We start from the raw sequence: 20,669 nt of genomic DNA on the forward strand, positions 1-20,669 counted from the left end.
TAAAACACACACACACACACACACACACACACACACACACACACACACACACACATTTAAAAGCAGGAATAACACAAAAGAATCCTATCTGGCACCGGGACTTAATTTTATTTGGAGGAGGGGATGAGGCAAGGTCAACTTATACTTAATAGTCTCTGAGTAACGTTGGTCCTTTCATTAGCACTTCCATTGTGTTTGGGATCACACGTCGTGTAGCGCTAAACTCCAGTGTGTGGGAGGGTAGGTTTAGGTTCTTTGCAAACATAGCCTCCTTTGACGCAAGGGACTTCGTCATCAGTGCCAAAGGATCTTGCTGAGCCACCTCATTGTGGAAAGGACTAAGGCGGGATGAGCTGTGTGGAAGGCACCTTTTACCCCGTGCTGTGTCTGTAATAAAGAGCCCTCCCCACAAAACATTGTCAATCCATTCGTAAGGAGCCGAAGTCACCTCTTGGAGGTTCCCACAGCTAAACCATAGTAGGTCCTACCCTTTATGGCCTTGTTTAACTTTCATAACGTCTTCAAAGGCTCCAACTCTAAAGTCACACGGAGGCTCAAGCTTTCCTCAACACATCGGTTTGGGAGGAGGTACAAACTGATCATGGCATCCGATGGCTTTGTCACAGCCCTACAGGTAAGGTAGACACCCTTTGGCTTTGGGGTGGGCCAAATGACTCCCTTGCTGGTTTTAGAACCCCAAGGATTCTCCTATAACCTATTCTCTTCAGAATGGTTTCCCTTCTACTTTTGTGCATCCCTTGGTTCTTTTTTTTGTTGTTGTTGAAGATTTATTTATTTTATTTATTGCATGTGAGTGCTTTATCTGCAGAAGATGGTGTTAGATCACATTATAGGTGGTTGTGAGCCATCACGTGGTTGCTGGGATTGAACTCAGGACCTCTGGAAGAGCAGGTGGTGCTCTTAACCACTGAGCCATCTCTCCAGCCCCATCCCTTGGTGCTTTACCCACGGGCCACATCTCCATGATCCCCCTCTCTCTCTGCCTGACCACCTCAGCTCCCAGCCATAATCTACCCAACACGCCTACTTCTCCTTGTCATCATCTCCTTCCATGTTGGACAAATCACCTAGCTTATCTGCTGTTACTGGCTGAGGTGATTTGTTTTGTTTAGCATTGGTCTTCATCGTGTCAACATCACTTCCCCAGCGAGGTGACAGAAACTCACAGCTGTCTTCAATGATGTGCTGCCGATGGGATGTCACACGGCTTCTGGTCTGAACCAACAAGTGACTTCTACTTTCTCCTAATAGTAAACTTGCTGTCCACATCCATCTTTCTGGCTGCCAACTTTGCATTGCTTCTCAGAATCGATTATTATTTCTTGTCTCTTTCTTGTGTGCTTAGAATGTGCTGAAGTCAGTACACTCAAATTCATCAATTTGGACCTCAAGGGCTTTTTCTGTGAAAGCTCAGGGTTTATTGAAGTGACAGCATGAACAGCAAGTACTGCCCGTTCTTAGAAACTTTCCAGTAAAGAGAACCTGGTTGAGTGATGCCCTGCGGGTGCCTCAGGCCTGTAGAGTTTCAATCAATTTACACAAGCCTGTGTGTCATTAGTAGCCTTAATAAGTCTTTTGTCTTCTGATTATGTCCTCACACTCAGAAGCCCTTTAACAAAACCTACATGGCTTTCTTCCAAATACACTGTTAATGTGCAAATGTTAAGAATTTTACATAACAACATACTTATCTTCTCAAGGGCATTAGTTGCATTTTTTCCCCTCCATAGAGTCAGGTTTTATATCCTTGGTTTTTAACCCACTGCAGGTCAAAAGTAGCCAAAGAAAACTGCACATGTACCAGTCAGTGCTATCATTTTTCGTCCATACTCCTTAGACAACATAACAAACTGGGCATTTGCACACTCCTTGCACTGCGTTGGGACTGTTAATAACGTGGATGTGAATTAAAGTGGGATGCTGTGCACAGATTATAAGCAATACTACAGTCTTCTATCTGAGGGACTAGAGCATCCTCGGTGTTGGTACCCTGGAGTCCTGGGAGCACCATAGCATCTTATATTCAGCATTCTGCTCTGAGTTTATTGAGTGCAGGCATTCTGGGTAAGGGCACAGATGCACTCCAGAGTGCACTAAGGACCGAAGAGAGACCCCATGAGAAATGTACCCACTCCTCATAGGAGCCTCTGCTGAAAGCTGAATTGGCATAAAACAGTTTTGATACAGAAATAACCAGACTGACTTACATATCAAAGTAGTCAGGGTTGAATCCAAATTCTACATTGAAAACAAAGCAAGACAAAAAGACTCTTCAGACGATGAAAACATTCTCAGACATAGACCAGGCAGTGTGCCTCCTGCCCGCCCCGCCCCCCACCTCAACTATATAAAAGCTAGAATAATCTGAAAAGAAGGAACCTCAACAGAGGAAATGCCTCCATCAGACTGACCTCCAGGCAAGTCTGTGATGGCATTTCCTGGATTAATGATTGATGTGGGAGAGCCCCGCCCACTGTAGGTGGTGCCTTCCCCGGGCACAGCTTTAGATGCATGCAACAGGGCTTTATATAGTCTCTTTCCATTTGCCTCTAAGTAGTCACCTCTTTGTGCTGATATCAAATACATTACACTTGTTTTCACAAGCCTGTAATACAACTACAGGTTCACTGTTTTCGGCATTTGAGTTGTAAGTCACCTATGGGAGGAGTGAGAAGGAGCCTCATCTCACTGTCTTTATAGTCACCAGATATTTAATTTGCTGCTGCTGTTGCTGGTGCCTGGGTGCTTGTGGTAATTTCATCATCAAGCCAGAGAGCTGCCTTAAGTGGAGAACGGCAGGTCGGCTAGCTCTTGTTCATTGTGGAAAGTCTCACTTTTCACTCCTGAAAACGGATTTCTCAGAATAGCAGAGTCTGGGTTAGCGAAGCTTTCCTCCTCCTTTCTGCACTTTCACCAGCTCATCCCACCAGTTTCTGGCTACAGGGTGCCCACCTTGTTGGAGTGCCTTATGTGGCCTTCAGCATTTTAACTATGATGTGGCCTGTGTGGATCTTGTATTGAACTTTTTGTGGAGGTAGATAATTACTTCTTTAGAAAAACAAAATAAAACATTGGGGAGTTGTAACCATTAATTTTTTTTTTTTAATGTCCCTGACCTGCTTCCTGTGTCTGCACTGTTGCTAAGTGTGTGCTCATGTGATTAACGGTGCCCTGCACTTCTCTGAGATTTTAGTCATCCTCTTTCCTACCCTGCCCCGCCCTCTCTCTGTCTCTCTCTCTCTCTCTCTCTCTCTCTCTCTCTCCAGTGCCTGGGATTAAACCAGAACCTTTCTCCTCTGTGTGTATGTTTTTCTGTTGAGTTTATCTTCCCATCCATTTATTCTTTTTTCTCCTAATTTTCTAAATATATTTATTTTTGTAATGTACTTTTTCTTAATTAGGAAAGTCTATTCTTTCACACTTTTATACATATATAGATATATTCTCTGGTCCCTGTCTCCCCCACTGTCTCCTATTTCCCTCCCAACACATCTCTGCCCCCTATTTATGAATTCTGGTCTTGTTTAGTGTCCCACAGAGTTTAGCCAAGGGCATCTGTGTGACTCTGGGTTTAGAACTAACCATCAGAGCCTGGCAGGGCCCTATGCGGGTCCCCATAGCTGATGTCTGTGGCCCTGTGCCAGTCAGCATAGCCACTGAGCTTGTGCCTCCCATGTGCATATGCTGAGTAAAAGATCGTACTTCCCAGCCTCTCTCCCCTCCCTGCCCCTGCTACGTTTTTCATAGCTCTTCTCTCACAACGATCCCTGAAATTTAAGGGGGTGATATAAATGTCTAGTCGAGGGCCAAGTCCTCAACCATTAAAAAAAAAAAATCCTTAGCACCCAGTAAAGCCATGGGGTCTTTTGTCCTTTTTTCTGTTCATTACAAGAAAAGGGCTCTCTGCTTTAAGCGAGAGTCGCCTTTGTCTGTAGATATAAGCATAGATACTTGGTGAGTGGCTGCTGGCAAATCAGTGTAGCTAAGCAGCCATTTTAGGTCCCTGTCCTCCCAATCCTTGGGGACTAATACTTTTTCAGTATAGCTTTGCATCATAGTTACAGTATTAGGCACAGAGACCCTCTTGTAGCGCCAGACCCAAACCTAGTTATAGATTGGTGGGTCTACCAACCTGGGTCTACCTCTTTTATGATCGCATCCAATTCATGGAGAGATAGGCACCGGCCTTGGCCACACCCACTCAGCGCAGCTTCTGTCACACTGAACTGGGAGTCACAGGAATCAGCGGGTCTCAGCTCAAATATTAGAAACTCACCACTCAAACCAAGGCTTAGAGTGTTTTCATGAACAAGTATTTTCCTGTTTACTGTGCCCCAAGACACTCTGCCTTTCACCAGGTGCAGCTGCTCACTGTACAGAGGCTCTGCGGAGCCTTCTCCCTTCCCCCCCCTGCGCCCCCCCCCCCCCCCCCCCGTCCAGCCCTTCCTCTGGCCACGTGTACTCCTGCCATTCCTTTGGAACCTTCTCTGCTTTACAGTGTAAACAGTGGCTTCCTAACACAGACCCAACATGCACGTGAGAGTCCTGCTGCTTGTTAGCTTACCTGGGCTGGGTCGCTCAGAGCCCCGTCACTGGTGAAGTCAGGCAGTCTCACATTGTTTGCACATCTTCCTACTTTCGAGATCCTTAGAGTGCTGGGTCTCAGGGCTTTCCCCATCGGGGGAACAAAGCTGTTACCAGCTACTTCTTTCTGAGGCAACGGAAGAATCACTTTGTCTCTGGGACTGTGTTCGTAAATTAGCTAACAGGATTGTATTAGCTGCAACGTTCACATGCGTGCTGCTTGGTTTGTGCCAAATCGACACACGTTAGGGTCATTGGGAAGAGAGAACCTCACTAGAGAGAGTGCCTCTGTGAGATTTGCCTGTAGGCAAGCCTGTAGGACATTTTCTTGATTAATGAGAAATGTAGAAGGGCCCAGCCCACTATGGGCGCTGTTGTCCTTGGGCAGGTAGTCCATGAGCTGGCCATGGACAACAACGCAGAAAACAATGCTCCTCCACAGCCTCTGCCTCAGTTCCTGGCCCCAGTCTCCTGCCCTGACCTAATGGACTGTAAGCCGAAAGCTTCTTTGGCCACAGTGCTTATCATAGCCGTAGGAAGAAAACCAGGATAACAGGTTAGGATAGGCTCCTATGGAGGATCAGTTCACACTTAGTGTCTTTACATTGCCTGTGAAATGTGCAGAACATCACTAACATGTCTTCAGCACTACATCTCTGCAGTCATTTCCTGTCCTTTGCAAGAGCACTATTTTATATAATTTTAAACCTGTGTTTATTTTGGGGTATTTTCCCCTCGAGGTATGTCTGTGCACCACATGTGTGCCTGGTACCCTGGAGACCAGAAGAGGGCATCAGATCCCCAGGAACTGGAGTTAGAGACAATTGTGAGCAGCCAGGTGGGTGCTGGGACTCAAACCTGGGTCTTCTTGAACAGCCGCAGGCGTTCTCAGCCCCTGAGCTATTGCTTAGCCCCAAGTAATTACTTAAAAGAGCGGTCAGAGCAGCCGTGTGTTTGGCGCAGTTGTGATAGTGAGGCGGTCCGCATTTCCGTTTTATTACAAGAGAAACATTTCAAATGCCTCCAGCAGCATTTTCCCCTCGTTTGAAATTATAAAGCTCACTAGCACGCCCCTTCGAGCAATGTGTGTGTGATCAGTATCTGTAGCACATTCACGGAACATCTTTCCACACCCAGGCTATTTCACAGGAAACTGCTAACAGCACGCTGCAGTCCCGTGGTGCCCCAAACGTGTGTGTGTCATGGGCAAATAAACAACACAGTCAGGCGCTAATCACAGCTCACAGCATCGCGGCATACCTTGATAAAATTACAATAAAAAAGATTCTTCCACCTACTGGATGAGCCTTTGCCACTGTCGCCACACATGCCAGAGGGCGTCTCCTGGTGGCTAATCACGGACCTCGCAGACGGACTGTAAACCGAGTGAGCTAATGCCAGATGCGGAGTTTTGGAGAGACTAGCTTGGGGGAAAGGCTGCAAAAGAAGTCGCTCCTGCACCTGGGCCCCTTAAGACGCAGATAACTAGAAAGTTCGTGCAATCAGTCATTGCACAGGGTCGAGATGGGACCACCGATGGCTCCTCCCTTCAAGCCCTCAAGTTGAGTCGCCGCGGGGACCTCAGGCAGTGGGAGGCCTGATGTCCCCACACTAGGAGCTGAGGAGCCAGGCAGCGCACGCGAACCAGAGAGGAGACTCAGTGCACAGGCAGGAACTCGCGAGGGGCGTGGCGGGAGTGGAAGGTGTAGGACAGACCTAGGTTCCCTGCTTGGGTAGCGGGGAATGCGGAGTTGCTGGAGGGAGGCGTAGCGATGGACCTGGAGGAAGCCCTTGGATTCTTGAAGTAGGAGAAGCGCTGGGGACATCTGCAAGGGCCACGCAGTATCGATGTGGAGAAGTCGCAGGGTGGAGGGGGTCGTCACGGGCGGGGCTCAAGACGGGTCGTGTGCACTGCTGGGACTTGGAGCTTGGAGATCAGAAAAAGAGTGATGGGTCCCGCCACCGACTCGTGACGAGGACTGGCTTCCCATGGTGTGCAGCGACTCCCATCTCCACCGCCCTGTGGAAGCTGTGCTCCAGAACACCGGGATGTGCTCGCCGGCGTCAGGGGCTGCTTCCCTTGGAGCAGAGTTGCTAACTCCGATGTTGAGTAAGGAGGAGCCAGCCAAGGAGTAAGAAAGAGTCTGTGTCTGGAATGCAGGGGAATCAGGGGCTGTTTGCACCCCAGACCCCCAAAGCGCAACAGCCTAAAGAGAACGCTCACTGTCCGTCGTCGGTCAGCACAAACTGCTCTCTTCTCCAACCTCCTAATCAAGGTCACCAAGGTAAGGCTACAGTCAGCCGCTAGCCTTGTCCAACACGTCCCGCCTCTTTCAGGCTTTGCCTCCCTGTCGCCTCATCTCAGTGCTAGCACAGCCATCTCCTCTATGGAGACCAGGGAGGACTGAGGACAGGTAGGTGTTAGCCTTGCTTTGCCTAAAAGACTGCTGTCTGAGGAGCATCCCGTGACAAGACTTTAACTCCGTGTGAGTGCTGTGTAGTGTGAGAGAATGACAGGGAATCTGTTCTGTGTGTGGATTTTACAAAGGAGCCCACAAGTAAGCAGAGAATCTTCACTAAGTACAAAGGTCGGGAGAGGTTTGCTTTGGGGTCTTGGAAAGAAACCAGTGTCCCCAAAGCCCGAGTGGCTAGTGCCAGCTCAGAGTTAATAACGTCTCCCAGCCATGCTCAATTACCTCGGAAGTTTGGTGTTCATGTAATTTGCATGTTCCTTTAGGAAGATGCTGCTTCTAAAATCCTATTGGATAGACATCCCGATGCTTACAAACATTAGTGCGATCTCTATCTGAGAAACAACCACTCCTCAAGTGATATTGTAAGGCAGATCCCATAGCGAGGACTGTGCTCTGCATATCCAATGCTGTCCTGATGAGCCTGGTGTTCCTAAAAGGAGAGAAACCTGTAAAACGGGGTGGGGGTGTGTGAGGTGGGGGTGTGTGAGGTGGGGGGGTGTGAGGTGGGGGCGGGCTGTATCTCTGGCAGACTGTGTGGCTGTTTCTCCCTGAACACGCTGTGATAAAACTGTCAACAATACTGTGCACTGTTTCTCCAAAGACAGACACTCATGCTGAAGTCCCGATGGGACAGTTAACTGAACCACTCAGTCAGGCATGGCAGCTTCATTTTACGACAGTGTCCCTCTAAGTGCTGTGACTGGCTGAGAGGCATGGCCCCCACAAGAGTGAGAACACCTGTCCACTTTACAAATCGCACAGTTGACATCAGGCCTTTCCAATTCCCTGTGTTCTTTTCTTGTTAAGTGGTTGTGCTGCCGGATACGACAGACTCAATGGTTGGGAGATGCTACCCACAACTCCAAACACATACAGAGAGGTTCAAATCACCCTTGTCTTCTGTGAGATAAACTCTAACCTCAGGGAGAAAAAGAAAGGACAGTCATGGTGGCCCGCTGAGGGAACTGACCAGAAGTCCACAGCCGGCTGGGGGGAGGGGCAGAAGGAAACTTTTGTGTTTACTAAAAACTTTGCTTTTTATAAAACTAACAAAATACCTTTCAGAGAACACGAGGCTGGTAAATTTATTCTTTTTAAGAGGAAAATTTAGGTAATTATGGTCAGAAGAATATTTAAAACCACTCAGTTCACACACATAGGTACGTTATACATCTGAACACTTACATTTCAGTCAGCAGGGTTTTGTTGCCGTGGGAGTTCCTTAATTTACCAGATCACCATTTAGACGTCAACCACATCAGGCTGTCCCTACAGGAGCTGCTGTTCTGTCCTGTGGGTGAGTGCAATGGATGTGGTTTCAATTAAATGAAAACGATAAACATAATTCTGTTGCTTTTTCTCGGTTGTATTGGTAGAACCTAACCTGAACAGACGCGGTAATGTTGGCACAGCGATCCGAACATCCTGCGGTCTGAAGAACGGTGCAAAAAGCCGTGTCTTTAAATGCCTGTTTCCTCAGCTCCTCCTGAAGCTGAAATTATGGGATGGGAACCCAACAGGGCGTGTTGGTTGTGGTACAGGGCGTGGTTGGTGTTGGTACAGGGCGTGGCTGGTGTTGGTACAGGGCGTGGCTGGTGTTGGTACAGGGCGTGGTTGGTGGTGGTACAGGGCGTGGTTGGTGGTGGTACAAAGCATGTTTTCTCTCCAGCATCCCCGGTTTGAAGGATTTCCAAATGTCACTTTTCTGAATGTGCCATCTAAATCAGGACATGAAATTCCTGCATTCCAATGTGTGTTTTATCGTATCATTTTGTTTTTGTGAAGGAAATACCCCACTGAAGTAGGAGATAGGGAAAAACTCAGTGGTTCGACACTGCTTAAGCCCACAGGCCCCTTCAAGTCTGTGGCATCCGAAGAGCTATACGGCCTGCCAGAAGAGCCGGGACCGAATTCCTAACTTGGAAGCCACCATACCTGGCTGATCCCTTTCCTAAGATTAACCAATCCATTCTCAGGTCAGTATGTGACCTGAGAAAAGAGAATACAGCAAATATGGAAAATGTGCAGAAACCATGCTTTGTCCACACGCTGGGGTTGAAATGGGGGTGTCTCAGTGCTGAGCAGCCCCTCTGGGAACTGAGGGCAAATTAAACATTAACCTAATTGAAAACAACTGAAAGAACTGCTGAGCTCTCCCATCCTCCTGCTGGGCCGGGCGCTCTTGACTGGCAGTGGGCACACTTTAGTTCCTTCCTCGGTGGCGGGGGTTGGTAAGATGGCTGACTCAATTTCTCTGAAAATATTTACTGTTTATTATTATTATTATTACTATTACTATTATATTACATGTGTAATATGTATGTGACATGCATGTGGGGAAAAGGAGTGTGCATACCCACATTGGAAGAGAGAGAGAGAGAGAGAGAGAGAGAGAGAGAGAGAGAGAGAGAGAGAGAGAAAACCTACAGGTGACTTCATGCACTATTCTAAGTTACTTTGTGCATGAAACCGAGTTTGTGTGTTGTGTTTCTCGACTTTGCATCCCTGTAACACTTGAGATAACTTACTATAGTGGGTATAGTGGGGAAGGTTTATTTCGGCTCAGAGTTGCTGACCGTGGGAGCATGTGACAGGAAGCTGCTCAGTTTGTGGTGGCTGGGAGACAAAAGGGGGGAGCGCTTGGGGTCCTACTATTGCAATGTGTTCACAGTGACCTAACTTCCCTCTTACAGGGTTCGTCACCTAACAGTTCTGCCATCTCCCCATAGCATCAAGCTAAAGACCAGGCTCCCAACGTGTAGGCTCAGGGGCTGTGCAGGATGCAAACCAGAGCAGGCACAATGCCCATGAGACGCCAGACTGATGGCATTATAACAACACTAAAAAGTTTTGCATTTTGGGGCATTACAGATTTCAGATGTTTGGATTACAGATGTTGAACCTACATCAACCCACTGATGGGCAGTGTAAGTCAATCTGTTTGGGACCATTTTAATTAATATTTGTTACAAAATCATAATCAATGTAGTTTATTAAAACATTGAAACATTTGAGGAAGAACATTTTAAGCCAGGTTTTGGAAAGTGAAAGGGCATCAGTTTCTGAGCAAATAACAAGTGCTTACATCTCCTGAGAAAAATACCAAGATGGAGAACAGAACCAAACTATGGTTGTTGATGAATGTTGGCTTTTTAATGCAAAAAAAGACTCCTTAAAAAACATTAACAGGGGGCTGGAGAGATGGCTCAGTGGTTAAGAGCACCACCTGCTCTTCCAAAGGTCCTGAGTTCAATTCCCAGCAACTACATGGTGGCTTACAACCATCTATAATGTAACCTAGTGCCCTCTTCTGGCCTTCAGGTAAACAAGCAGACAACACTGTATACATAATAATAAAATAAATCTTTAAAAAAAACCATTAACAGTCAGATTTTTACTTTTAATATGACATAAACAGGAAAATACTTGGAACTATGTTCCTTTTGGTGTATAGTTTGGATCCCAATAACTGACTGCGTTCTGGAGGTTTGTTGGCAAGTCTGAAACTATCTCTCAGAAACCAGTCACAGTCTGCTGTGTTCTGGGGCTGTTTTGAGACAGTTTGACCCTAACGTGGCTGGGTAGGTGTCCCTGGTGTCCCGTGGAGCAGGGACATTATTCATGGTACCATTTCTGCCCTTAATGCCAAGAATACATCAAAACACATCACACTCAGGTTTGCCCCAGAGACTAGGTACTCTTTTCTGAGAAACACAACTGAGATGAGGCCAAAGATAGAAAACTTGTGAAGTTCTGGGGAGAGGAGGCAGCCACACAGGTCTACCTGGAAAACTTGCCCCTTATCACCCCAAAAGAGAAATTGTACCTGTATCACTTGAAACCACCAGTGGCCATGTGCTTTCACAGTGAATCTTGGATATGATTTTTTAAAAAAATTGTTTCTTGGAAATAGGCTTCAAAGGTGTCACCCTGGGAACTTAGAACAAATGCTACATTCTATCCACTGAAGCCAAGGTCAAAATTGACAAAGCCTTGAGCCACCCTCCTGGGCACAAAGGAGAACTGAGGAGAAAGCTTTCACCAAGAGAGCAATTCTTTGTCCAGCATTGAAGGCAGAAGGAGACAGAGAGGAATCGGCACCTGAGATTCTGGTGCACAGGGGGTATGAATGGCCACCTGCATTTTCACTCTCAGCTCTGTGCTGTAGCTCGGGCTTTCCCTGGAGGTAAAGTCATTGCTTCTGTACATTGAAGCTGATGCTTATGTGTCCCAAATGCACGTGTTGAAACCTGGCTCCTTCCATCGTGTGCTACAGCTGGACGGCTGGGCCTTGAGGTGGCACTCAGGCCTCCAGGGTAGATCCTTCTGGAAGAAGAGCGCCCTGATTAAAGGCACCAGAGGAACCCCCTTGGACCTTTTGCTCTGTCTCAATAAGCAATGAGAACCCACCGTTCTAGCCAGAACCCCACCATGCTGACATCTTGTTCTTCGCTACCAGGACCATGTTTATAGATCACCCAGCCTCAGGCACCTAAAATTGTGTGAAAACCCAGAATTCCTACAGGAGAAAAAAAAAATCCAGAAAAGAGCACCCAGCATGGTTGTTAACGTAGCTTAGCTAAACACCCTGCAACCCCATTCACTCCTGCGATGAAACACGGGACGGCAGCTTCCAGCAAGGACCCACGGTGTGAAATTATTTACCCATTGGCTTCTGGAAACCATTCAAAAGCAACAGGGGAAACAAACTCAATAAAGCAAAGCTGAAGAAATAACTAGAGTTTGAGTGGGTACATGTGCAAGGAGAGCCAAAGGGCCCGCGGCAGGTTCCAAAGATGGCGGCCGATGCCCTTCACAGGGAAAGGGCACGTCCTGCCCCGTGTGGGGTCTCAATGGCTGCGACATGGAAGCCGGCGTGACGTTCAGGAGCGACTGCAGCATGCCAAGGAGATAGCAAATGAGGAACCACACAGAGATTCCATCTGTCCGCAGGGCACTCTGGCAGCGACAGGGAAGCCACCCGTCAAAGAAGACGGGACACAGCCAATAAGAGAAGTGAGAGGTGGCAAAGACAAAAAGTCAGGCTGTGGAGAAAATTCCAGTCTGACCATAATATATTCCTCCCTGGCGCAAAGCTAAAAACAGCTGATGGCAGCGGAGTACCACTCTGGAGGAACAGGGGTCCTAGGAAAGACGAACAATCTTCCCTGACAGGGGCGAGCCTTTGGCTTTGATACCTCAGGTTGACGCTGGGATAAACCTGCTCTTTCACATGCGCAGCAGTGTGTCACTGCGGTGGCTGAGGACCCCATCTGACCCTTAGAACCACTAAAGACTTTAAAGAACGGGGTGGGTGGCGAGGTGGGGGGTAGGGGGATAGGGGGTGGTGGGGGTGGTGGAGTGGGGTGGGGGTGGAGCGGGGGGCGGGGCTTCACCAATATGAAGCAACAGAGTGTCTGGTGGAATTGCAGGCAGGGTTTTTTGTTTTTGTTTTTTTTTATGTATCTCCGATGGTGACTCCAGCCTTCTTCATGACTCAGCTCCCAGCTCCCTCTACCCCTCCCTGCCCATCCCTCCCTACGCCACCACCTGTATTAGTGGAAGGGCCTTCTTGTCCCTGAGCTGTCACCTCTTGCCTAAATCACACCTTGCTTGTCCAACTCTTTTCGCAAGACTGAGTTTTAGAGCAGTTTTGGGGGACCACAGCAAAACTGACTAGAAGGCACCTATACGCCGCCTTCTTTAAACATGTAAAAGTCTCCCTTCCCTCCCCTGTTGTCCACACCCCCGCCCCCAGATTGTGTCACACGCTCCTCAATCCACGAACCTGTGTTGACAAATCACCCACAATCCACACTGGAGTTCCTCCTTTATGCTGTACATGCTAGGGGCTCTGAAAACCACAAAATGGCGTGTGTAACTTAAATGGAAATTTATCAGCCCAGCAGTCTTCTGGACTCTCTGTTCCAGCCCCTCTCCCCCGACAATGACGTTTTGCTAATCGAAATGCCAGGACTGGAACTCCATACCACAAAGCCGCTTAAGCCCAGCTTCTTTCCCTTGTTATGTGCACTGAAGTCCTTGATGCCCGTCACATATGAATGAGGCTCCTTGTTGGATGTATCTGTAAAGACGTTTCCAGATGGTGTTAACTGGGGGGTGGGGGGTGGGGAAAGACCTGCCCTGACTGTGGCATCTGATATCCCATGGCTGGGGTCCCAGCCTGAATAAAAGGAAAACAAGAAATCCAGCTGGGCACCGGAATCCCCATTTTCTCCATCTTCTGATCTGTCCAGATGTTAACAAGGCCCCTGCCACCTCAAGCTATCCCACCTGCCAGCACGCCTTCCTGAATAGAACAGACTGTATCCCCTCAGACTGGGAGCTACACTGAATCTTACTCTCTGAGGTGTGTCTATCAGATATTTTGTCATGGTCATAAGAAAAGTAGGTAAAATAGCTTCATAGCTCCTGCCTTTTTGGTGCTGAATAATATTCCATCGTCTGTATATACCACAGTTAGTATATCCACTCATAGGAGGAAAATCAATTGCTCCCAAGTTTTGGTAATAGTGAGTAAGACTATTATGAGTAAATACCCATATGTGAGTTTTAACATAGTAACAAGTTTTCAACTCTTCAAAGTACATGCTAGCAACATAGTTGCTAGGGTGGGTGACATGAGACCATGTTTAATTTTATAGGAATCTATATCTTCCAAGATGATTGTATCATTTTTGCATTTCCACAACACTAGCGGACACTCCTGCTGCCGCGCACCTTGCCCAGCATTTGGTGCTGTCCATGTTCTGACTTTGTTCTTCCAAATGTATTGGCGACATTATTGCTCCAATTTGCACCAAGATTTGATGTAGAACATCCTTTTGTGTGCTTATTCGTTTTCTGTATGTCTTATATTCTTAGAGATGGCTATTACAGTCTTCGGCCAGACTTTCAGTGGGTGTCTGTTTCTTTTTGTTGAGTAGAGTTGCATGGGTGCTTTTGGTGCGTTCTTGTCAGCTGTCCTCAGACATTTTCTCCAGATGGCTCACTTACTTCTCATCCTTTCAGCCACCTTTTGTGGAGACGAAAATCTTGGTTTTGATGGCTCCCTGCTTATTGCAGAGATTCTTCATCATGGTGAGCCTTTGCTGTTGTGTCTAAAAGTTCACTGTCAAACCCAAGGCCATCTAGTTTATAGCTTTGCATCTTACAATTATATTTATGATCCATTTGGAGTTAATTTTGTGAAGAATGTAAATTCTGTGACTAAATTCTTTTTTTTTTCATGCAGATGTTCAGTTGCCCCAATATCATTTGCTGAAAAGACAAAATTAGCTCCATTGTGTTGCCTTCACGCCTTTGTAAAAATTCTAACTGGGTTCATGTGGGGCTATTTCTAGTCTTTCTATTTCTTTCTATCTCTCTTGGTCACTTCTGATTTTTACTGAGGTGCACTCAAGGTCAAAGATCCTTTCCTCAGCCATGCCCCATCTATAAATAAGTCTATTGTATCATTCTCGTGTCTCTTGCAGCGTCTTTTGCCTCTTCGTTTGTTATTGTTATTTCTTTGAGTTTTCATCTCTGCTTACATTGCCTGCCTGGCAGGTTGCCTGTCTTGTTTGTTACGTTCCATAGAATGCTATATCAGCCAGGATTGTCCCGAGAAACAGAAATAATATAATGAATAAACACACATGCAAATGCATGCACACACATGTACATGCGCACATACACACACGTGTGTGCACACAAGCATATACATGCACATGTGTGTGCTGTATTTACAACTCTTCCAACCCTCTCTTCCCTTTCCTTTCTTGTGTCCTCCATCAAATTCATAACCTTTTTATCCTTTAATTATCATTGTTATGCAATATATACATATAAGTGTACCATGCTGAATTCATTTAGTGCTGCTTACAGGTCTATGTTTTAGGGCTGGTCACTTGAGATCAGATAACCTCTCAGGGAACACATCCCTGGAAAACACTTATTCTCCCCCCCTCTGTAGCAATTCACTGTTGCTTTTCATCTATGGGTGGAGCTGTGAGATTTCCCCCATCTCTATCAGCATGCTAATGGAGTTTGTTGCTATGTAGGCCTTGTTTAAGTGACCATGTCATTAAGAGTTCATGGGTTCAGTGTCCTTGTCCTATACAGAGGACAAAGTCTTGCAGTAAACACCCTAGGCCTCTGGCTTATCAACCTTTATGCCACCTCTTCTGTGGTGTTCACTGAGCCTGGGTGTAGAGCGTTTGTTCTAGGTGTATCAGTTGGGGCGGGGCACCCGTGGTCAGCTGTTCTCTGCATTTTGACCAGTAGCAACTTTCTGTAATAGTCTCTGTTTGCTGCACAAAGAGGCTCCTTTGGTGAAAGATGATTGTCACTATGAAGAATTATCTTTTTTCATATTTAAATGTGAAAATGTTCATATGTTTTGTCTGTTTTCCCCAGTTGGAAGAGAAGCTTGTCACGGGCAGAGAGTTCCGTATCTGTTCTGGTACCTGAGCATTCTAGGTTTACCTAGTAGCTCTTCTTTTTTTTTCTATTGTGTTCATTTATAACATTAAAATCATTTTATTACCTTTTAAGAATCATACATGTTTTTTTTAATCTAGTAATTCTTACTGGGAAATCAGCAGCAGTAAGAACTCCAGCGAGGTCCTAGTGGTGCTGCCATGTAGGTGACCCATGTAGTGCAGAACATCCCAGTCCCTAAGGCACACAGTCCTGGTCGTGGGGCCTTGGTGCCATTACTGTTAGTCCCAGGCACAACAGCGAGCCCTTCCACACAGGCTGCTCTTTCTGTTGAAATTGTCCATTACAAAGTTTAGTGTTTGACATCAGAAGCAGTGCCCTTTCATGGGAGGAAGCTGGGCTGGGTCAGAAATATGGTGTACCTAAATCAATAGTCCTCAGGTTTTTATCTTTCCTTTTAATTGTTCCTGTGCTGGCTAATTGTACATCAGCTTGGCACAGGCCAGAGGCATTTTTGGAAAAGGGAACCAACTGATAAAATGTCTTTTCCTAGTAAACTGTCCTGTGGTCAAGACCACGGAGTATTTTCTTGATTGATGATTGGTGTGGGAGGGTTCACCTCCCTATGGATGCAAACACTCTTGGGCAGGTGGTCCTGGGTTCTATAAGTAAGCAGGATGAGCAAGCCATGAGGACCAGGCTAGGAAGCAGCACTCCTCCATGGGCTTTGCCTTAGTTCCTGTCCTGTTTCAGTCTGTGTCTTGACTTCCTTTAATCATGGACTGGGACAAGTTGATTTCGGTCAAGGTGTATTGTCGCAGCAATACTAACCCTAACCAAGATATTTCCTTTCCAGCTTAAAAACAAAACTATATTTTGTGACCATTTGCTTATTGCGAGAGGATCACACACATTAACTGAAATGACTTCAGGTGAACGATATAAGATGTGGCCAAGTGGCAGGTGGTAGTGCCACTGCTAGGAAATTAAAAAAAAAAGTTTGAAAGGAAGTGAGCGAGCTTGTGAAGTGGTAGCTGAGGCTTGCAAGATTGTGGATGGGAGGGTCTAAAGCAGTGGTTCTCAGCTTTCCTGACACTGCGACCCTTTAATATAGTTCCTCATGTTGTGGTCACCCCCAATCATAAGATTATTTTGTTGCTGCTTCATGACTTGGGAAAAGAGACTCAGCGAGGAGTTGTCCACAATGGGCTGGCCTGTGAACATGCTTGTGGGCTTTGTTTTAATAGTCGATGTGGGAAGGCCCATCCCACTGTGGGTGGCGCCATTCCCTGGGCAGGGTTCCCGAACCTTATAAAAGCAGGGAAATTTAGGTGAGTCCAAGCAAGTGAGACTATATGTATTTCTTTCTTTCTGCCCTCCACTGTGACTACACCATGACTGGCTGCTTCAAGTTCCCATTGCTTTGTTCCACATAATGAACAGAAAACTGAAATTTTGAGCTAAAATAAACCCTTTCCCACATAAATTGCCTTTCTCCCCTCCCAGGACATCTTATCAAAACAACAGAAACCAATGGGGATAGCCCCGTTGATTGCTGTGCCTTCTCATCCTGTAGGCTGCCTCAGGTTATGACTCCACTTGTCCTCCACACTGGACTATATGCGTCATATAGTTTCATTTAACAGGGACCGCATGGACTAGTGGGCTAAGGAGAAGTCAGCGTGAGATCCAGGTAACACTGAGAGAGGCATGTGTCTCAAAAAGCTGGTGCCGTATCTTCTAGACTCTCTGAGGGCTTTCAGCAGATATGTGATGTGGGATGAAGGGCTGGCTCCATGAGAAAGCCCGCCCCCACCCCCCACTCCAGCAGTGGCGGGACCTGGAAAAACGGAATGGGTAAATGAGCAAGACCAAGGTCTCATGTGATAGCCAGCTTTATTCAGAACATCAGACAATTTGTACACTGAGAGTGAAGAAGAATCACATGAAAAAAAATATACAACCACAAGGACAAGCCACACATGGCAAAAACATGTTTTTCTATAGAGGCATAAACATATAATTGAATAGCACCAGCAAGCAATAATGAATAATGTGAAGTAAACTCGCTCTTATTCATACATTTGGGAGGAGCACAAAAACAGATTCCGACCTCTAGCTTCCACATGCATGTGTATATATGTGCATGGGCATCCAATGACACACATGTATACACTCAGGAATATGTACATCACACACACACACACACACACACACACACACACACACACACACACACATTGCAGGCTGTGATATTTTCAACCTATGATGGCCAGCACATCCACAATGGGGTAGCATCGCCACTTCAGTTCAATTCAAGGTCAGGCTGCAGGGTCAAAATAGACCTCTCAACTTGTGTTCAGCTGTTGAGGAGAAAGGGCAGGATGGGGTCTAGTTGAACTAATGGTTGGGGGGTGCCCAGCAGGTTAGACGGGCAGACAGAAGGACAATTCAGTTAGGCCACATCAATTGTGGGAACTAAGCCAAGATGACCTGAGCAGTGCGGTATTCTCTGTGTTTTGGTCATCAGTGCACACACCTACTGATGCAATGACATGTCAGTGAGGTCATCACAATGGCGATCATGCGAGGTGATGTGTTAGTTAGGGTTTCTGTTGCAGTAAAGAGACACAGTGACCGTGACACTCTATTTGTTTGTTTGCTTGTTTGCTTGTTTTTGAGACAGGATTTCTTTCTTTAGTCTTGGCTGCCTTGGAGATCACTCTGTAGACCAGGCCCATCTCAAACTCACAGAGATCCGCCTGCCTCTACCTCCTGAGTGTTGGGATTAAAGCCACGTGCCACCATCACCCAATGACCATGGCATTCTTATAAAGGAAAGCATTTAATTGGGGTTGGCTCACACTTTCAGAGGTTTGCTCCATTATCTTCATGGCGGAAAGTGTGGTGGCACACGGGCAGACATGGTGCTGGAGAAGGAGCTGAGAGTTCTACATCTTGATCCGCAGGCAGCAGAAGGAGACTGAGAGCCACTAAGCCTGCCCTGAGCGGCTGAGGTTTCAAGCCTGCCCCCAGTGACATACTTCCTCCAGCCAAGCTGCACTTATTTCAACAAGGCCACATCGCCTAATAGCGTCACTCCCTATGGACGTACGGGGGGCTATTTTATTCAAACCACCACAAGCGTCTTCCTCTTTAGGGAACCAGGATGAGAGAATTGGACCCTTCACTCAGCCTGATGTGCTAAGTCCTCTGGCTTGTTTTTTCCTGGTATGATTTTAATGTGCCATGGACTCCTAGAGTCTCAATTCACCATGGTAAATAGTCAATCACTGTGCTGCATGGGTGTGCCCGGGGGATGGGGCTGCTCATGTGTCCATCCAGCTGTGGAGCCATCCTCTGTTCTCAAGGTAGACCCAAAGCTGCTCGTGGAGCAAGAGTCTCTCAGCCTAAAACAAAACAAAAACACTGTTTTATACATTGTTTTATACATTATGGAATAACTTAGGGCAGGGCAGAACCTGCTCTCAATACCACCTCCAACCTGATAGGGATGTAGGTAGGTAGGTAAGTAGGTAGTAGGTAGGTAGATAGATAGATGGATAGATCGATAACATAATAGATAGATGACTGTAGATAGATGATAAATGGATGGATGAATGCATGGATAGGTAGATAGATGGATAGATGACAGATAATAGATAGACAGATAGATAATAAATGGATGGATTAATGAATAGATAGGTAGATGTGTAGATGGCTGGGTAGATAGATAACAGATGATAGATAGACAGACAGACAGACAGACAGACAGACAGATAGATGGTGATAGATGATAAATGGATGGATGAGTGGATAGATAGGTAGATAGTTGGATAGATCGATAACAGATTAGATAGATAGATAGATAGATAGATAGATAGATAGATAAATGATAGACACTACTTTCCTAAAAGTCAAAAGCTAGCACTTTATATACCGGGCAGTGAGAATCAGGACTGTCATGTAGTGTCCTCTATGTACTTATCAAGATGAACTGGGACAGTGTGTGTATTTGCACATAATAAAACCATATCAGGAAACCAGGCCCAAGAACTTGTTGAACGCAGGCAACTGAGGAAAGGGTAGAACACCTTTCCCGGGAAGGTGATGGTGTTGACCCCTGTCACCTGATGTGAGCATCCAGAGACCAACAGGCAGAGAACTTCCCACTGTCCCAGGGACTCAGTGCAGCCGCGTGGCTGCTGTTGAGCTGTTGACACAGCCTACTTGCATTGCCATTTGTCTGTCAGTCCATCTGTTCATCTGGATCTGGTCCTGTCCTACACACACACACACACACACACACACACACACACACACACACACACTTTGCTTCTGTTTGCCATTATCAGCTTTACCCAGTTGCACCGGCGTCTTCTGGGGAGCTGGTATCTGACTGCTGTAGCTGTAGAGCCTTCTTCCTCATCTCTGTCAGCCCCCCAGTTCTGCCTCAGCCCCCTCTGAAGCTCCACTCTGCAGAGTGGCCTGTTTTAACACGTTATAGCCATTCCGTAGTGTATATGTGTGTGTGTATGTGTATGTGTGTGGCAGTGTGTGGGAGGGGTTACTGAGTGGTGCAGAAGGTGTGGCCTGAAAATTAACACTAATAATTAAGACTGGGAAAAGTTAACTGTACGTGGCTCAGCTGGCTGTCAAGGAAATTGCCACTATTTGGCAAATTGAAGCCAATGAAACTGCCTTACCTTCAGAATTCACTGTCCTTCAGTAGCACGTGGAAGGACACAGGACGTAGCACACTCACGACAGAAGTCCATTTTCATCGGTCAGTTTGTGCCTTGATTTTGAGGATGTGGTAAGTGGCTGAATCTAAGTCCTCCCTGTGACGTCACTACCAACCCCTCACCCCTCACCCCCCAGTCTCACTAGGGCTAGCCACGCTGCTGAGAAAACTTGAGAGATGGAACAGACCTCTAGGCGCTGCAGTGGAGTGCAAGGACAGGGAAAATGAGATGGCACAAGCTAGTCACAGAAGTGTGACGGCCATGCATGAATGACATGGGTGTACGAGTACTGAATAGGTATGGAAGCACAGCGGGGTTTCTAGTCTTTTCTACTCATGCCTCATTAACTGTGGAACCTTGAGTACATTACTGGCCATAGAATAGAGTTACTTTAAGGCTGTAT

At 46.6% G+C, this 20,669-nt stretch overlaps 1 protein-coding gene across 2 annotated transcripts in view; it reads left to right on the top strand.

The window, feature by feature from the left end:
* Positions 1 to 456: 456 nt before the first annotated feature.
* The window catches only part of SGCG (sarcoglycan gamma), a 62,901-nt gene continuing 42,688 nt past the window's right edge, over positions 457 to 20,669 (top strand). Inside the window, exon 1 of one of the 2 annotated variants that reach the window (XM_084767469.1) lies at positions 457 to 634. In XM_084767469.1, coding sequence (XP_084623595.1) covers positions 494 to 634 — 141 coding nt within the window. In that variant the 5' untranslated portion in view covers positions 457 to 493. Of the gene's footprint in view, positions 635 to 6,013; positions 6,891 to 20,669 lie in introns of those variants that run through there. The other variant, XM_084767471.1, reaches the window with a different exon arrangement.

This window comes from Acomys minous (genome assembly GCF_964271855.1).
Source record: "Acomys minous genome assembly, chromosome: 18".
NCBI lineage: Eukaryota > Metazoa > Chordata > Mammalia > Rodentia > Muridae > Acomys > Acomys minous.